This window comes from Palaemon carinicauda, chromosome 6, assembly GCF_036898095.1.
Source record: "Palaemon carinicauda isolate YSFRI2023 chromosome 6, ASM3689809v2, whole genome shotgun sequence".
NCBI classification, from domain to species: domain Eukaryota; kingdom Metazoa; phylum Arthropoda; class Malacostraca; order Decapoda; family Palaemonidae; genus Palaemon; species Palaemon carinicauda.
Genome location: NC_090730.1, coordinates 139,876,281 through 139,897,129, shown reverse-complemented (window position 1 = coordinate 139,897,129; position 20,849 = coordinate 139,876,281). Strand labels below are relative to the sequence as shown.

Sequence of the window (20,849 nt, the reverse complement as noted above, 5' to 3'; positions counted from 1 at the left end):
CCCCAACTAGAATTTAAATATTATTTCACCTGTCGTAACAATAACGTCTATATTTAGTCTCATGTTTTCCTAGATTGAATATGTCCAATGATTACTTTATCAAAGGGTTATTTTGGCCAAGAAATAGTCTTTATTAACCTACAACAAAACACTACATAAAATCTTCCAGACCACGTTAGTTACCCGACGCAGCAACACCAAAAAGAGATAGATAATGATACTTCGATTGCGTCATTTGCATCTGTCTACATATATTGGATGTGAACAACTCGTTCTTGGGACCAATCTCTACATATATCTCTTTAGACTTTGCTGGGTATGACCTGAGTTTTTGCATGTTCATCGATGTCTCAAAATGTATTCTATAGACCCTGTGTCAAAGGGTCTCTTTTAAACATATTGCGATGGAAAAGTATATATAAGAAACATTTTGCACAATGGAACATGTTTTTTATTAATATTTTTTTCATCGAATCACTACGGGATCCCTATAGGAGGTCCTTTGCACTGACATGAGTCGCGAACTTTTCTTTTGGCTGCAGATCCGGTGTTGGCCTAAAGTCAGCCCAATCAAGAACCAACGAATTAATATCGTGAGGTGAAGAGAGGTTACGACATAACATTATCCAGCAATTCTCTCTCTCTCTCTCTCTCTCTCTCTCTCTCTCTCTCTCTCTCTCTCTCTCTCTCTCTCTCTCTGTAAGGCTGAGTGTCATATTTCGGATTGTATGATGTCATATCTTCCTTTCAATAACCTTAAGGCTGAAGTGGAATTGGCTACAGGTTTCCAGCATTGCTATTTACCTTCAGCTTTGTTTACATGCTTGCAGACTAAAGATGTCATTTTGCAGTCTTGTTCTTTTTCTTGCCATGCTTTCTAAAGGCGGGCGGATAGCACGCACATTCCATTCATAGAATAGCTCTATTGATTGATCAAGTGTTATGAATATGGGCTGGTTGATGACGCAAATGCATGTCAAAAGTCCATGCAAACCCTGTTAGTGCCAAAGGCCGCATTTAAACATAAGTCTTATTCATTAGTTAATTGTGTTGTTCACTGGTTCTGATTATCGATATAGCCGATATTTTCGTATATATATATATATATATATATATATATATATATATATATAGATAGATATAGATATATATATATTCATATATATATATATATATATATATATATATATATATATATATATATATCTATATATATATATCTATATCTATCTATCTATCTATCTATCTATCTATATATATATATATATATATATATATATATATATATACTGTTTATATATCTATACATTCTATATATATATATATATATATATATATATATATATATATATATATATATATAAAAGCAACTGTCTAACTATATACTGTATATATATATATGTATATATATACATATATTTTCTATTCACGCACGGGTGGTGGGGAGAGTAGTCATACCCTGGTGAGGGCGGTTACCCCGAGAAGTAAGCTCGGAAACCACACTCGCACTAATTGCCTAACCAGCGTGTTGTAGTTAGGAAAGGGGGAGGGGGTGGGAAGGGTTCAATCTGTGTGTGTATGCGTATCTATCTAAATATTTAAACGTCATTTTCGACATGTTCGGATACACATATACATATGTGTGTATAAATGTTATATATTATGTATGCATATAGGTGCTTTAATAAAAAAAAGGGTTTTCAGAGAAAAAGGCGAGACCATTTACTGCCCTGTGAACCCTACAACTGCCATATCGAAGATGAATCTCTTGCGCAGAAACCTTCCACCGTAGTGTTGCCTCCAATAACGGCATGGAAGAGGTACTCATTTACATCCTGTTACTCCCCTCACTTAAACTGCGTCACTCCTTTTTTCTCGTATTAACTTTTGCTAGATTATTAAGATCCTTTTGTTCTAGCCTAAGTTTTTTCGACGTTTGTGTATTTTGTTCAAGATTATCATAACTATGTAGTACTTGTAGATCGTATGTCCCAGTATGGAGGACCCGAAAGTACCCTGTATGTATTCTTCTAGAACAAAGAGGATGCCATCTTTTTTTTTTAAGAGTTTTGGTCAATTGAAGAATTTGATTTTGTTAGAGGAGCTGGTCTTATAATCTTTTATTTGTCATTTTTACTTTCAAGTATTTTGATTATTTTTGTATAAGTAATCACATGCTTATATATATATATATATATATATATATATATATATATATATATATATATATATATATATATATATATATATATATACTGTATATCATCATCATCATGATCTCTTCCTACGCCTCGGTTAGATTTCGCCAGTCGTCTCTATCTTGAGCTTTTAATTCAATACTTCTCCATTCATCATCTCCTACTTCACGCTTCATAGTCTTCATCCATGTAGACCTGGGTCTCCCAACTCTTCTAGTGCCTTGTGGAGCCCAGCTGTAACGATCCAGTAATGATTTATTGGTTGCTTTTGCGAGTTATTTTATGAAAAAGTAAATAGTTAATCTTAAAGAATCGATTAATCAATTTTACCTTTCAGATTATTCTTGTTTATTTTGTAGACTATTACGAAAACTATTAACTTTTATGAGTTTTAACAAATTTTCCTTTATATTTAGCATCCACGATTCAAAAGCCTTTTACGTGCATTTACAGATAATTTTACATTTGCAGCACCTCTAAACTGCTAGAAAATATTATTATTTAGACTTTTAGGAATCAGTGCAGGTTACATGTCTTGTAAATTAAGCAAATTATTTTGTTAATATGACTATAAAAAATTAATAGTTAGTAAATAAGTTTTAATAAACAATTTTTATTTTATATTTAAAAGTTGTACTTTTTATCATTTAAAACAATGTGCCACATGGGAAACAAGTTAAAATTATAAAAAAAAAAACTAGAAATTTAAAAACAAACTAGTCTGGTTTCCTCACTAAACGACCTGGAACTGACATCGTCAACATAGTCAACCAAACAGAAGTTCGTGATGTCAGCGTACATTTGATATATATTCAAAATATATGCTAAATTAGAAATGGAGTAATTACTCAAAAGTGTCACTATTTATAAATTGGCTATTTTATGGACACTTTTGAGTAATTACTCAATTTTTAATTTAGCATATATTTTGAATATACATCAAATGTATGCTGGCATCACGAACTTCTGTTTGGTTGACTATGTTGACGATGTCAGTTCCAGGTCGTTTAGTGAGAAAACCAGACCATTTTTTATATAGTTCTATAGTTTTTTTTTTTTAATAATTTTGGTGAGCGTGGTCTTGTAAACAAATATATATATATATAGATATATATATATATATATATATATATATATATATATATATATATATATATATATATATATATATACATACATACATACACACATATATATGTACATACATACATACATACATACATACATACAAACAAACATACATGCATACATACATACATATATTGAATGTGAGAGAGAGTATTTTATGTCATTACGAGGCCATAATGGACATACACCCATTTTAAGTGAAGTTATACATCGTAAGAAATAACAGAAAACTGTACATAAATATTACCACAGAAAACGCAAGAAAAATGATGGTGATCTATTTTAAACAAATTTATTTGTTTACATCTAACCTAGCAATTAGGTTGGTATGGGATAAAATGTGAGTGAAAAGATATTATGATGAAGTGAAAACCCTTACTCATAAAGCAAGCTGATTTTCTTCAAGTATAAATTCTAATGTGGAATTGAACGATGAGCTTAAGAAAAATATATTTGGGGTTAATTGTCACTAAAACGAAGAAGAGTTGGAAATGATGAAAAACGAAATACCAAAACTCCGACTAAAGTTAATGATTAATAATAAATACATTAAAAGTGAGTTAGAGAGATATGGTATGAGTAAATCCAGGTGCTTTATTGACGAAAAGAACAGCACATTGATAAAGTAAAGTAGTTAAGTTGAAAAATACCGTTTAATCACACTCGAAGCAGATTCGTTACATTGATTGTAATAAATTAACTCATCTGACGCAGAAAAAAATTCTCAATGTCAAGACAGATCCAACAGAGGAATCGAACAAAGAATAATGCAATGTCAATGCCCGAGAAAGGCGACAATGCTAAGAATCTTTCGGTTTACAAATACTAAAGAAAAATTGAAAATTGGCAATTGGAATGTTAGAACCATGAATTAGATTGGGAAGTTACAGCAAGTGGAGGGTGAATTTATGAAAGGGGATTGGTAAGGAAACCTTACACCAAAGCATATATATATATATATATATATATATATATATATATATATATATATATATATATATATATATATATACTGTATATATTCAGAAAGAACATATGGAGGTGGAAGAGGAAGGGTAGGAATGATGATGACGCCAAGAACAGAAAGGCCTCAACTGAGTAGAGAGTTATTAGTAAATTGTTACTTGCAAAGTTTAAATCAAAGCAGTGTAATATACCTATTATAATTTGCTATCCATCAATAAATGATTCTTCTGAAGAAAGGAAAGACGAATACTATGAAGAGGTGCAGAGTGTAATTGATGAAATCCCAGAGAAATATATGAAAATTGTGATTGGCGACTTCAATCATAAAGTTGGAGAGAATAATCAAGGTATAGAGAATGTGATGGGTGTTGAGGGTCTTGGCAAAGTTGCAAATGAAAATGGAGCACATTTTATAAGTTTCTGTTCAACAAACATTCTTGTCATTGGAGGTACTCTTTGCCAGCATAATGACATCCACAAATATACATTGACTTCACCATGTGGCAATTAAAACATTCAAATAGATCATATAGCCATTAATAAAGAGAGAAGGACAGATTTATAAGGAACTATGGAGTTGCAGATATTGGTAGTGATCACCAGCTCCTCATTACCACACTGAAATTAAAACTGAAAGCACCCAACAGAAAAGTAGATAGAATAGCTAGGTTTGATACAACTAAGGTTCTAGAAGACGAGCACAGCGAAACACTTATAATTGAATGTAGAAATCGATTTGCTGTCTTAGAGATATTAAGAGACGAAGAGCAGACAACCAATGAAGAATGGTATGATATTAAGAACATATATCAGTCTGTTGGTAGTGAAGTTTTGGGGCACGCAGTTACATGGAGAATGCCATGGATATCAAATGATACGTGGGATAATATTAAAAGGAGACAAAGACAAATTAATTCTCGTAAGTTTTTGAGGAAGTAATGAAAATTACAAGGTAAAGCAAGCTAAGTATTCCAGTATTGACATTGAGGTCAAAAGAAAAGTCAGGAATGATTGGAGAGAATATTTAGACAGGAAAGCAGATGAGACTGACAAAGCTATGAATTCAGGTAGTGGCTATGGTGTAAGAATTGCTCATAGAATTATTAATGAAATTTCTACTGGGGAAAAGAAGATGCATATACCCGTCAAAAAGAGAGATGGATCTGTTATAACTACAGACGATGAAAAAAGGCAACGTTGGATAGAACACTTTAGTGAGGTCATGAATAGGAGATACGAAGGAAATGATTTGATTGATATACCTGGAACCGATGAAGACCTTGGTGTGCCCATGATGGAATAACTGCTAAGATGATACTGGCTGAAAAGGAAGTGACCCACTGAATACTTTTAAGATTATTTTGTAGAATGTGGCATGAAGAGGTGAAACCTGATAAATGGGAGTTAGGAGTGTTGGTGAAAATGGCGAAAAAGGGGACCTGATTAATTGCAATAATTACTGAGGCATCACACTTACGTTAGTTGTCATGAAAATATATAGTATACTTATTCTAAAGAGACTAAAAAGAAAGATTGATGTAAAACTGAGAGAGGAACAAGCATGAATTAGAAAATGTAGAAGTTGTACTGACAAAATTTTTATTTTGAGACGTGTACAGCAATGCGTAGAATATAGAAATCTACTTTTAATGACATTTATGGCCTATGGAAAACTTTTTGCTAGTGTACATCTGCCAATTTTGTGGAGAGTCCTGCGTTATAATGGAATTCCTCTTAAATATTAGGATGTGATTAAGTCTGTTCATGAGCATAGGAAGTGAAAAGTTAATGTTAGTGGAGTCCTATCAAATGAATTTCCAGTGAACAGTGGAGTACTCCAAGTGAATGTGTTGTCACCTATGTTGTTTATCCTCCTCATGGATTTTGTAAAATGTAGAACAGTTTGAGATGGTGAAGCAGGATTGGACTGGATTGATGATAGGAAATTGGCAGACTTAGAGTATGCTGATGATGCTGTCCTTATTAGAAGAACACCACAGGATTTTCAATGCTTGGTTACCAGAATGCATGAAATATCACATGAGGTTGAGGTCAAGATAAATAGAGGAAGGCAGAGATGCAATGGAAGATGAAATTTCATTGGATGGAGAAAGGATTAATAAGGTAGAATTATTTAGGTATTTAGGCGTTGCCAGTCATTTAAGCGAAGTCACTTTCAGCCAAGTATTTTTCAGCGAAGCCAGTTGAACGAAGTTTATTTAAAGCGATGCATTAAGAGCGAATGTTAGATTCGGCTTTTTACTACTGTTAATATATATTTTAGTTGAAATGAACTTCGCCAACCGTTATTAAATAGAAAGTTTGAAACAAATATTAGTGTCAAGAGCTTGACAAATGTTATTGAAAGAAATATCAACATTAACCACTGTCTTTCATAAGATAAATGTAAATGCAACTTTATATTACTGTTCAAGTGAAAAAATATATATAAACAAGGTATAACAAGAGTTTAACAAAGGTTATTAATATATATATATATATATATATATATATATACTGTATATATATATATATAATATATATATATATATATATATATATATATATATATTAACCACATTATAAAGAATAGTACCAAAATGTAAAAAGAAAAAAAAAAACTTTGCTAAAAGTGAGCTGATATGATTCGGGATTATTAATGTCCCCTTCTGTCCCAGGAGGAGCCGGGGGGCGAAATTTTTTTTCCCAAACATGTTTGCAGATTGGGGCGGTGCTTCGTAGGCAGAAAACATATTATAAGGGTAACTCCTTTATTACGGCTGCGTTGAGATTTGATGGGTAACTAGCTCATTAAAGTTATGATCAGTAACTGCGTTCATAAAGAGCTTAAATGTTTATAGATAGCTTAATGATAATAATAATAATAATAATAATAATAATAATGATGATGATGATAATTATTACACACACACTCACAACACACACACACACACACACACACACACATATATATATATATATATATATATATATTTACTTATATATATATATATATATATATATATATATATATACATATATATATATATATATATATTATATATACATATATATATATATATTTATTTATATATACTGTATATATATATATATATATATATATATATATATATATATATATATATATATATATATATATATATATATGTATATCATGATTGGCCTATGGAAACTAAATGTTACTGAATAACTTAATTTTCCAAACTTTCCTTGTGTTAACTACAATGTTCTTACCAGTTTCATAGTTCGATTCGTGCAAGTAGCCTACAACCTTTCCACAACAAATCATCATCATTACTTTTATATCTATTACTTTATTGTTGCACCTGTTTAAGCATGTTGAAGAATAAGGGTTTTAAAAGTCTGTCAATTTTATGTGTTGTTTTCTTACTCTACCTCTAGAGTTATTAGGTTCTTTGAATGGCTAGCTTGGATCCATATATCTAGTTACGGCTAAATTTTCCTTTGCCTACAAATTCAACGATTCGTCTAGTCTATTCTTTACACATTCTCATCTGTCCTTATACACCTTTCAACACTGAGATTACCAAACAATTTTTCTTCGTTCAAGGGTTTAACTACTGTTCAGTGGCTACTTTCCTCTTCATAAGGATTGAGACACTCTAGCTATGGTAAGTAGCTCTTCTAGGAGAAGATCATTTTTTTTTTTAATTATTCACGTCTATCACATTCTATTACGACTTTATTTAAACTTAAAGTTATTTATCAACTTCTTTCTAAATGCGAATAGAAAGAATTTGCATTTTCACAAATTGAAACAAGTACATCTTTTAAGGAAATATGTACGGTAGAGCTACAGTCACTCATATAAGTGTCTGGATAAACGGTTGTTTGTGGGAGATTTCCATTACATCCCTTTCTGGACGACAGGTGCCCGGGAGTGCGAAATATTTTCTCTTGTGGAGCCCTTAGGCTTGTAGCATCCGACTTTTCCAACTAGGGTTGTAGCTTAGCTAGTAATAATAATAATAATAATAATAATAATAATAATAATAATAATAATAATAATTGGGTTTCAGAAAGGTATACCAAAGTTGTTGCGAGTTGAACATGATAGATTTTCCCTTATAAAGTTTTTTAAGCATTGAATTTTATTTGGAAATTTTGGGAAAATATTGAAAAACCTCAATAGATTATATAATCGTTGTTATTTCGTTGTAGCTATGAAAATATCGAACCAACGGTCAATAATTGATTACGATCTACTATGAGATTCAGGGCCTCTGTAACACGGTTTTTTGGACTTTGCTCCTTATCAAAGCATCGGATGTAGCTGAAAGTTGACATATGTATATTTTACAACCACACAAATTTTGTCAGCATTATCAATAACCTAAACCCGATAGTTTTAATTTTTATAGAGTAAAAATGATCTAGCTGACGCCATGGCCAGTGATAACGAGCCAAGAGTCGAAAACATTCATTACGTAAGCAATGTAAACACCTTTTGACAAAATTTTGCCCCGCCCATCCACCAGACACCCATTCACCTTCTTCCATCGGGTCTGAAACCCATAACAGTCAAAAATGGCTAACAGGATTTGGAATTGCCCTCGTGGTTGCAAAACTGCATTTGTCTTACGACTTGCAACTTTATACAGTCAAGAGAAAGCCCGTGGCCATATTTACTATAGCCTGAATAGGTAATCATTCAGTTTCTAGTTTAAATCCAATGTTTATGGTCTGATTTGTATTTAGCGTAACATGATTATAATACTTGTAATCTCATTCAGGCTTTTGAACATTTCCATTAACAATTCACTATGCCACCAAGAGAGAGGGAAATAGAGAGATTGTATGTAAACAGTCTTTATATAACTATGTTTGTTAAAATAATATTTTTGTGCTAAAATCTCCATCAGACCAACGGATCATCCGATATATTTTTTTTTTTTTTTTTTTTTGCTGCTTCTTATACCGTACGACCGTGTTGGCTATGTTTTGGGCATGACTGCTTTTTGTAAATAAATCATGAATAGTTTTAGCAGTTTTATTTGTACATCTAATGGGAATTTATAGAAATAAAGTGAACATAATTCATTTATCCTTTAAAATAATTATTACTTGTAGCCAAACAAATAGTAGTAAAGATGATAATGCAATGAAGAAATGATACCATACTTTATCTTTAGCTTCAACACCGGCAATAACATACTCAGTTGCCATAATTTGTCAGTTTAATGAAATAACCTATCATCTAATGTTAAACTTTATTTCTGAGGAGGCCATGGCTTATTGCACAGTGAAAAAACATGACAAAGATCTTATGAATGGCGGAACGGTACATAAATGTGGGTGGGGTATCTGTGCTAGCGTAGTAATACTACTGTAGCAGTAGTGCCACAATAGTAGTATACATGAATTAAACGTTTAGACCACCTGCTGGGATCTTTGAGGATCATTTAGCACTTCTTACAACTATTCGAGAATTGAGTTTTTATAGCCAGAATTTAAATTTTATAATCCAACAATGCCCATGATAGCCTTCAGTGGTATCCTGAATTATAACGAGGCCAAAGTGGGTGGAGCCTCATGAAGTCATCATTCTGACGATAATTATTGGTGAAGGTTTAAAGCCAAAATACGGTACCGGGTTTTTTTTTTCAGTAAATAGGTAGGTAGATAGATAATAAATAAAAATTGCTTGACATTGGATATAGCAGTTATCAAATCAAGCTTGTCTACAACGTTTTTGAAAATTACCATCTATTCCCTACACCTTGTCAATCTGATTGTGACCTATAAAGTAGACTGTAATTTCTTAGGAAACTTATTTAGGGAGTTAGACTAATAATCGAAGTGTTTTTGTATTTATTAACATATTTTGTTTGTTTATTTATTATGACAATTATCAGTGGAGAGGTTTCAGAGTTCATAAAGGTGTACTGCTTTGATTTTATTTAAACTTTTGTGTCATTGTTGGCAGAGGTATAGCCTTCGTTACGTATAGCCAATCATCGATCGAGAAAGAGGGAAGAAATGCCGTCATGAGTTACGTAACGAGTGCGTTCGAAACCTTTTCTCTGAGTAAGTTGGCCCGTCTTCAAAAAACGTCACTTTTACATTATAAGTACCAAATTTATTCAACCTACGTAATGCAGAATGTAATCAAAATTTATGTGTAGAAATAATGTGCATTCTGGATAAGCGTTATATTTATGAAATTCATAGATAAAAAATTATTGCGAAAAAACCGTGTTACAGAAGCCCTGAATCTCATAGTAGTTGCTAATATATTTAGAACACTTCTAACTTTTTTGGAGATATGCAAATTATGTTTAAAAACTTGTCTTTAGTCAATCAAACATGAAAAAGGAATTTTCTTTCCAAAGATTACCTAAGTTAATCTCACTTCCTAAAATCTATTCGATCCAAATACTTATGTTTAAAGGTCGCTCGTGAATGGCAGAGGCAAGGGACAGTGGTATTGCCCTAGCAATCAGGACAATGCCCTACATTTGCATGTTTGAAGGAGATGGAGAATATGCGCCAAAAAAGAATTTTTTTTTTTTCGAAGGAGATGATGAATATGCTCCATCAAACTTATTTTAAGTTTGAGTTTTATGCAATAAAATTTGAGAAAAATTATGAAGGAAATATGATGAGTTTTATGCAATAAAATTTGAGAAAAATTATGAAGGAAATATGAGTGTGTTTAGACTGGAAATAATCCACAGGAAATCGTCTCGTGAGATAGAAAATATAAGGAAAAATTGAAAAAAAGGCAGCGAATTTAGCAGTTGCTGAAGGGCGCCCTTTTCCATATACTTATCAGGGGATGTTATTTCCTTGGATTTTTTTTTACTTTTATTCAGCAGTAAGGTTTCCAATTTTGTTGATATGGGAAAATAAAACCAATATATTGGTTTAATAGAAACTTGATTACCCTTTTTTGGTATATATATATATATGTATATATATATATATATATATATATATATATATATATATATATATATATATATAATGTATATATATATATATATATATATATATATATATATATATATATATGTATGTATATATACATATACATATGTGTATATGTGTATATATATATAATATATATATATATATAGATATATATATATATATGTATATATATATAAATATATATATATATATATATATATTATATATATATATATATATATATATATATATATATATATAAAGTCTAAATTAAGGTAAAAAATCAATGAATTCATTTTGAAAACTGAATCTCATTCCAACATCTGTCAAATGTCTCTAGATACAGACAGAAAAGTCATTTAAAGGTTTAAAGGTCACTCATGATGTCAGAGGAAAGAGACAGTGACATTGCCCTATCAAGCAGGACAATGCCCTAGAGAGTGACTATATATATGCATATAATCAGCGCCCAAGCCCCCTCCCCACCCAAAGCTAGGACCAAGGAGGGTCAGGCAATGGCTGCTGATGACTCAGCAGATAGACCTGTAGGTTAGCCTCCCCAAACACCCCCCCCCCCCCATCCTTAGCTCACAAGGATGGTGAGGTTACAGTGACCAAAGAAACTAATGAGCTTGAGCGGGACTCGAACCGCAGTCTGGCGTTCAGCAGTCAGGGACGTTACCACATGGGCCATCACAACCCTTTATCGGATCTAAGGACTTGGATTCTGAAAACTACTGAATCTTATTCCAACATCTGTCAAATGTTTTCAGAAACTGTACAAGTTTCCCAACTTCCAATTTAAAATTATGAAATACGGACTATCACATAAACCATTCTATGCACTATAGGTTCGCTTGCTGTGAGCGATCAGATGAAAATCTCCCACCATCACCAATCTGCAGTGGCTAGAACATATTGGATAGCTATACTAGTCAGGGTCACCCATACTAGGTTGGTTTGCTGTGAGCGATCAGACAAAATCTCCCACCATCACCAATCTGTAGATTAATATGAACTTTAGATTCATTTTATGTATGAGGTTCTACAAAAATTATAATTGAATATTTTTAAAATATATTCTATATAAAACTAAAAATTGGAAATTTGAACTATTACAAATTTAAAAAATCCTTAGATTAAGAAGAGGATAATTGTTGATTATTTACTTATATATATATATATATATATATATATATATATATATATACATATATATATATATGTATATATATATTTATATACATACATATATATATATATATATATATATATATATATATATATGCATATATATATATGCATACACATTCAGACGCATAAGCAGGCACATACACCACCACAGAGATTACCCATATTGCTTTCATCTTGAAGGGAGTGTATGACTAGAATCCCATTGAATGTTAAGTGTTGGCCTTTAAGTGGTGATGCTTACAGCTTCAGCTTTCATGAGCTGGCCTTCGTTCCTCTCCTTCTGAACAATGTGTGTTCCATCAAATCATTCTGTATGAGAGGGTTTCTCGTCGGATAAATGACCCCGATTTCTGTGGACTTGCGCACATCTTCAGGGTGTCGTGATTCACATATTTCATCTGGGGAAACCAACACTATATTGATGTCCACGACCAAAAACCCTCTCATATGGAATGATTTGATGGAACACACATTGTTCAGAAGCAGAGGAACTACGGCCAGCTCATAATAGATGGAGCTGTAAGCATCACCACTTAAAGGCCAACACTTAACATTCAATGGGATTCTAGTCATACACTCCCTTCAAGATGAAAGCAATATGGGTAATCTCTGTGGTGGTGTATGTGCCTGCTTATGCGTCTGAATGTGTATGCATATATATATATGCATATATATATATATATATATATATATATATATATATGTATGTATATAAATATATATATACATATATATATATATGTATATATATATATATATATATATATATATATATATATATATATATATATATATATATATATATCTATATATATATATATATATATATATATATATATATATAAGTAAATAATCAACAATTATCCTCTTCTTAATCTAAGGATCTTTTTTTGGGCATTGAACTTACGGCCGGTAAAGCCAAGCAGGCCAGGCGGTGAAGCCAAGCGCCATTGTTGTGCCGGGCGGTAAAGCCAAGAGGGCCAGGCGGTGAAGCCAAGCGCCATTGTAAGCCGGGCGGTGAAGCCAAGCGCCATTGTAAGCCGGGCGGTGAAGCCAAGCGCCATTGTAAGCCGGGCGGTGAAGCCAAGCGCCATTGTAAGCTGGGCGGTGAAGCCAAGCAGACCAGGCGGTGAAGCCAAGCGCCATTGTTGGGCCGGGCGATGAAGCCAAGCGGGCCAGGTGGTGAAGCCAAGCGCCATTGTTTTGCTTGGCGGTAAAGCCAAAAGGGCCAGGTGGCGAAGCCAAGCGCCATTGTAAGCTGGGCTGTGAAGCCAAATGCCATTGTAAGCTGGGCACTGAAGCCAAGCGGGCTAGGCGGGGAAGCCAAGCGCCATTGTTTGGCCGGGCGGTGAAGCCAAGCGGGCCAGGCGGTGAAGCCAAGCGCCATTGTTTTGCTGGGCGGTAAAGCCAAGTGGGCCAGGTGGTGAAGCTGGGCGCTGAAGCCAAGCGCCATTGTAGGCCAGGTGTTGAAGCCAAGCACCATTGTTTTGCCGGGCGGTGAAGCCAAGCGGGCCAGGTGGTGAAGCCAAGTACCATTGTTTTGCCGGGGATTGAAGCCAAGCGGGCTAGGCAGTGAAACCAAGCGCCATTGTAAGCCAGGCACTGAAGCCAAGCGGGCCAGGTGGTGAAGCCAAGCACCATTATTGGGTTGGGCTGTAAAGCCGAGCGCCATTGTAGGCCAGGCGGTGAAGCCAAGCCGGCCAGGCGGTGAAGCCAAGCGCCATTGTAGGCCAGGCGGTGAAGCCAAGCGCCATTGTAGGCCAGGCGGTGAAGCCAAGCACCATTGTTGCGCCGGGGGTGAAGCCAAGCGTCATGTTTGGGCTGGGCGGTTAAGCCAAGTGGTCCGTGCGGTTAAGCCAAGCGGGCCAGGCGGTGAAGCCAAGCGACATTGTAGGCGAGGCAGTGAAGCCAAGCAGGCCAGGTGGTGAAGCCAAGCGTCATTTTCCCCACCCAAACAGGACGCGCTCATTCATCATTATACAGATGTTCTTCACCTGCATAGCCAGTCCTTAAGCCTAAAAAAAAAACCTTAAGCCTAAAAATAAAAGAAAAAAATCAATTTACCAATCCTAAGCGCTATTGTTGGGCCAGGCGATGAAGCCAAGCGGGCCAGGCGATCAAGCCAAGCGCCATTGTTGTGCCGGGCGATGAAGCCAAGCGCCATTGTTGTGCCGGGCGATGAAGCCAAGCGCCATTGTTGTGCCGGGCGATGAAGCCAAGCGCCATTGTTGTGCCGGGCGATGAAGCCAAGCGCCATTGTTGTGCCGGGCGATGAAGCCAAGCGGGCCAGGCGGTTAAGCCAAGCACCATTGTTGGGCCGGGCAGTGAAGCCAAGCGGGCCAGGTGGTGAAGCCAAGTGCCATTTTAGGCCAGGCGGTGAAGCCAAGTGCCATTGTAGGCTGGGCGATGAAGCAAAGCGCCATTGAAGGACGGGTGGTGAAGCCAAGCATCATTGTTGGGCTGGTCGGCGAAGCCAAGTGGGCAGTACAGTGAAGCCAAGCATCAATTTTTGGCCGGTTGGTGAAGCCAAGCGTCATTTTACCCACTCAAACAAGACACACTCATTCATCATTATCAGAGTTTCTTCACCTGCATAGCCAGTCCTTAAGCCTAAAAAGGAACCTTAAACCTAAAAAAAAAACCTTAAGCCTAAAAAAAAAAAGAAAAAAATCAATTTAACAATCCTAAGCGCTATTGTTGGGCCAGGCGGTGAAGCCAAGCGGGCCAGGCGATGAAGCCAAGCGCCATTGTTGTGCCGGGCGATGAAGCCAAGCGGGCCAGGCAATGAAGCAAGCGCCATTGTTGTGCCGGGCGATGAAGCCAAGTGGGCCAGGCGGTGAAGCCAAGCACCATTGTTGGGCCGGGCAGTGAAGCCAAGCGGGCCAGATGGTGAAGCCAAGTGCCATTTTAGGCCAGGCGGTGAAGCCAAGTGCCATTTTAGGCCAGGCGGTGAAGCCAAGTGCCATTGTAGGCTGGGCGGTGAAGCCAAGCGGGTCAGGCGATGAAGCCAAGCGCCATTGTTGTGCCGGGCGATGAAGCCAAGCGGGCCAGGCAATGAAGCCAAGCGCCATTGTTGTGCCGGGCGATGAAGCCAAGCGCCATTGTTGGGCCGGGCAGTGAAGCCAAGCGGGCCAGGTGGTGAAGCCAAGCGCCATTTTAGGCCAGGCGGTGAAGCCAAGTGCCATTGTAGGCCGGGTGGTGAAGCCAAGCGTCACTTTACCCACTCAAACAAGACACGCTCATTCATCATTATCAGGGTTTCTTCACTTGCATACCCAGTCCTTAAGCCTAAAAAAGAACCTTAAACCCCCCAAAAAAACCTTCAGCCTAAAAAAAAAAACCTTAAGCCTAAAAAAACCTTAAGTCTAAAAAAAAAACCTTAAGCCTATAAAAAAAACCTTAAGCACCATTGTTTTGCCGGGCGGTGAAGCCAAGCGGGCCAGGTGGTGAAGCCAAGTACCATTGTTTTGCCGGGCATTGAAGCCAAGCGGGCTAGGCAGTGAAACCAAGCGCCATTGTAAGCCAGGCATTGAAGCCAAGCGGGCCAGGTGGTGAAGCCAAGCACCATTATTGGGTTGGGCTGTAAGGCCGAGCGCCATTGTAGGCCAGGTGGTGAAGCCAAGCCGGCCAGGCGGTGAAGCCAAGCGCCATTGTAGGCCAGGCGGTGAAGCCAAGCGCCATTGTAGGCCAGGCGGTGAAGCCAAGCGCCATTGTAGGCCAGGCGGTGAAGCCAAGCGCCATTGTAGGCCAGGCGGTGAAGCCAAGCGCCATTGTAGGCCAGGCGGTGAAGCCAAGCGCCATTGTTGCGCCGGGGGTGAAGCCAAGCGTCATGTTAGGGCTGGGCGGTTAAGCCAAGTGGTCCGTGCGGTTAAGCCAAGCGGGCCAGGCGGTGAAGCCAAGCGACATTGTAGGCGAGGCAGTGAAGCCAAGCAGGCCAGGTGGTGAAGCCAAGCGTCATTTTCCCCACCCAAACAGGACGCGCTCATTCATCATTATACAGATGTTCTTCACCTGCATAGCCAGTCCTTAAGCCTAAAAATAAAAGAAAAAAATCAATTTACCAATCCTAAGCGCTATTGTTGGGCCAGGCGGTGAAGCCAAGCGGGCCAGGCGATGAAGCCAAGCGCCATTGTTGTGCCGGGCGATGAAGCCAAGCGCCATTGTTGTGCCGGGCGATGAAGCCAAGCGCCATTGTTGTGCCGGGCGATGAAGCCAAGCGCCATTGTTGTGCCGGGCGATGAAGCCAAGCGCCATTGTTGTGCCGGGCGATGAAGCCAAGCGGGCCAGGCGGTTAAGCCAAGCACCATTGTTGGGCCGGGCAGTGAAGCCAAGCGGGCCAGGTGGTGAAGCCAAGTGCCATTTTAGGCCAGGCGGTGAAGCCAAGTGCCATTGTAGGCTGGGCGATGAAGCAAAGCGCCATTGAAGGCTGGGTGGTGAAGCCAAGCATCATTGTTGGGCTGGTCGGCGAAGCCAAGTGGGCAGTACAGTGAAGCCAAGCATCAATTTTTGGCCGGTTGGTGAAGCCAAGCGCCATTTTACCCACTCAAACAAGACACGCTCATTCATCATTATCAGAGTTTCTTCACCTGCATAGCCAGTCCTTAAGCCTAAAAAGGAACCTTAAACCTAAAAAAAAAACCTTAAGCCTAAAAAAAAAGAAAAAAATCAATTTAACAATCCTAAGCGCTATTGTTGGGCCAGGCGGTGAAGCCAAGCGGGCCAGGCGATGAAGCCAAGCGCCATTGTTGTGCCGGGCGATGAAGCCAAGCGGGCCAGGCAATGAAGCAAGCGCCATTGTTGTGCCGGGCGATGAAGCCAAGTGGGCCAGGCGGTGAAGCCAAGCACCATTGTTGGGCCGGGCAGTGAAGCCAAGCGGGCCAGATGGTGAAGCCAAGTGCCATTTTAGGCCAGGCGGTGAAGCCAAGTGCCATTTTAGGCCAGGCGGTGAAGCCAAGTGCCATTGTAGGCTGGGCGGTGAAGCCAAGCGGGTCAGGCGATGAAGCCAAGCGGGCCAGGCAATGAAGCCAAGCGCCATTGTTGTGCCGGGCGATGAAGCCAAGCGCCATTGTTGGGCCGGGCAGTGAAGCCAAGCGGGCCAGGTGGTGAAGCCAAGCGCCATTTTAGGCCAGGCGGTGAAGCCAAGTGCCATTGTAGGCCGGGTGGTGAAGCCAAGCGTCACTTTACCCACTCAAACAAGACACGCTCATTCATCATTATCAGGGTTTCTTCACCTGCATACCCAGTCCTTAAGCCTAAAAAAGAACCTTAAACCCCCCAAAAAAACCTTCAGCCTAAAAAAAGAACCTTAAGCCTAAAAAAAACCTTAAGTCTAAAAAAAAAACCTTAAGCCTAAAAAAAAACCTTAAGCCTAAAAAAAACGTTAAGCCTAAAAAAAACACATTAAGCCTAAAAAAAACCTTAAATCTAAAAAAAAAGCCTTAAGCCTAAAAAAAAACCTTAAGCCTAAAAAAAATGAAGAATTTTGTGAGGGCATCAGCTCACCAATTGTAAGGACCAAAACTTACTCTGCTCATCCCAGTTCTTCAACCTTCATCAGCAGCCATTTGATATCAGAACACCTTTCCAGACTCACCTGCTCCGAAGAGGCGCAGCTTCCTTCACTAGCTGATTATCTTGGTCCAACCTGTAAGGACAAGACTGCCTACTAGAAGAAGCCTAGCTCGTTCCCTCTGCAGAGCCGGTCTTCTAGATTATTTCCCCAGAACCACCCGAAGGTTGATATCCGAAAGAATAGATCTAGATATCCGACCATTTGTACACTTGACAAACGGCTTGTACTCGTCCATCAAGGTACAGAGCATACTAGATTCAGCGGGGTTTCTTCCCTCAGTAGGCCATTGTCCTCCTGGTTATTCCAAGAGTTGTAATTCAAGCTGAATAGTTAAGCCTTGCATCCTCCAAGCTGGTCAGTCCTTCCAAGTATCCTCCCTCTAGCTGTCTGTCAATCAGTCAGTCCATAGATCCCGGTGGGGGGGAGGGGATCTCCTTCCTGTGGATGTGGTATCTCGAACTTGTCCTGATTGGATTGAGCACAATTATCTGAAGGTTTGGTCCTGGCAAAACTCAGCTGAATCTCCTTTCCCTCACAAAATAAACTGAAATTAAACTTTTTTGTGGATTTTTTCTTTTTTTTTTTTTCTTTTTGGGGGTTTTTCATTTTTAGATTTTTTTTTTCTTTTTTTTTTCATTTTATATTTTTTTTTTATTTTTTTTTTTGATTTTTTTTTTGGGGGGGGTTTTAAATTTTTTTTTTATCCATTTGCTGATCGAAGTATTTAAGTACCAGTGAGACTCCTCAGAAGCCATTCGATATGATCAGCTGCTAATTGAACCTGCTTAATGGTACCACTGATGGTGATTAAATTACTATATTCGTGCCTTCGTGGCATATCTATTAAGCTGACTCCACTCTGCCGGGTGATTTCCATCAGCGTCCTTCCTTCCACTCCATATATGGCTCTGTGGAACTTCCTCGGGACATTCAAGTCGACAGTCACGTACCTGTTGAGGCCATAGTCCCTTGTGGTGGTGGCTCTAACCTTTTCACCTTGGAAGGTGATGTGACTACTGTCGGATGAGGAGATGGCCTTTTTGGGCTTCTCGGGTTCCAGGTCAAATACGATAGGTTTTCGAGTAGTTCTCTTTGCAATCTTTTCTTCCTCTTGCTTCTCCTCCTCCTCCTTTTCCTCGTCCGTGGAAGTTTCCTTTTGGAGCTTCCGCTCTTCCTGGCGGTTATTGGTGTCACGGAGAGCGCCTTTTGAGGCTAGTAGCCAGCCAAGCACCTGGCCCACACCAGATGCCTCTCCAACTTCCTCCTTCTCAGCCTTACGTCCGTTGGCATCCTGGTCCTCTGCCTCGACTACTTTTTCCTCACTTTTATTGTCTCTGACATCCTTTTGGACATCTGCCTTCTGACCATCCTTAATATCCATCTCGGTCGAGATTTCTAAACTTGTCCTGTTAACTCTCACTTTCCTCATTCCAGGTCTGTTTTCTTTCTTCTTATCTCCCCCTTCAAGTTCCTCCTTGAGTGAAGGGATGATCTCATTTGCCGCAAGCAGCTCGTCCTTCAGACCAACATTTTCTTTGGTGAATTGGACGATCCTCTCCTCTGACATTTCCTTACTAGAACTTAGATGGGAGACACGTTCCTTGTGACTATCTCTCTCCTTGGTGATAGAAGCCATACTCTCCTTTTCAGACTTAACTTTTTCCAGTTCCTCCCTCAATTGAATATTTTTTTGCTCCAAGTCACTTAATTTATTCAAATGTTCTTTCTTTAGACTTTGTAACTCTTGTAAAAGGCATTTGTAGCGGCCATTCCTGATCAGATCATTTATCCTTGCCTCATTGAGGCTCTTTTCCAGTTCATGTGTCTGTTCTGAAATCTGCTCAATTACTTCCATCTTCTTTTTAACGAACTTTTCCAGTTTCCTTTTGTTTTGACGAATTTTTTCCAATTTCTCAGTGAGTTCAATATTTGATTTGTCTTTTTCCATTAATTCATTTTTATATTGTTCAAGGACAACTTTTTGACTGCAGAGTTCCTGTTTTAGATGTTCGTTTGTTCGTTCCAGGTCGTCATTCTTGGTTGCCAAATCTTCCATCTCGATTTTCTTATCGATTTGAAGAGCTCCGATGATGTTAGAGAGATGTTGATTCTCTGCTCTCAGCTCTTCATTCTCTGCTAAGAATTTCGATTCTACTTCCTTTCTGAGACTGATCTCGGCAAACGCTGCTTCCAGTTCCTTTTCCAGGAAACCGATGCGTTCCTCCAATGTCTTTTGAACATTCTCCTTCTCCTTCTCCACCTCCTCTCTTTTCTGTTCCTTTTCCTCTGGGGGTCCTCCTTCCACCTTCTCCATCCCGGCCTCAGAGTTGAAGGGGTCCTTAGACCTTATCCAAGAAGTCATGCTATACATTAAGGATCCTTCCTCTTGTGGTTCCGTGAAAACCACACCGCAAACTGCCCTCTTAACTTGAAGATGGCCAGTAGTAAACTGGGACATCTTGTTAGTTCCTCCTTGTTGCAGGTTCAGCATTCCTAGAAATCCTGTAGTCATTTTTATTTGCTTTGAAAATCTACAGTATATGTTAGATAACTAGATTCTTCTTCTTTTTTCAGGTCTAATATTAAAAACTTGAAATTTCCTTCAAACGATTCCCGGAGACCCTTTTGGATTCGGAATCCTCTTGGAGACTCAACGGATAATAGAACAATTCTTGAAGACTCTGGCGACAATTTCATCTCTTTCCATCCTTTGCAAGGAGAAATTCTCGAAAAACTTTTACCGAAAAAAGATGAAATATGAAAGATTTATTAACATCGAAAGTTAAATTAACTAATAGATTTTACCGTCATTTTCTTGTGGAAGAAATGAAGTCTTT

The 20,849-nt window shown here is 38.1% G+C and overlaps 1 protein-coding gene across 1 annotated transcript in view; it reads right to left on the bottom strand.

Moving 5' to 3' along the window:
- LOC137643264 (restin homolog) overlaps positions 1-20,524 on the bottom strand; it is a 48,776-nt gene extending 28,252 nt beyond the window's left edge. Inside the window, exon 1 of the mRNA XM_068376104.1 lies at positions 19,009-20,524. Within this exon, the coding sequence (XP_068232205.1) occupies positions 19,009-20,524 (1,516 nt within the window). The remainder of the gene's footprint in view (positions 1-19,008) is intronic.
- Positions 20,525-20,849: the final 325 nt, after the last annotated feature.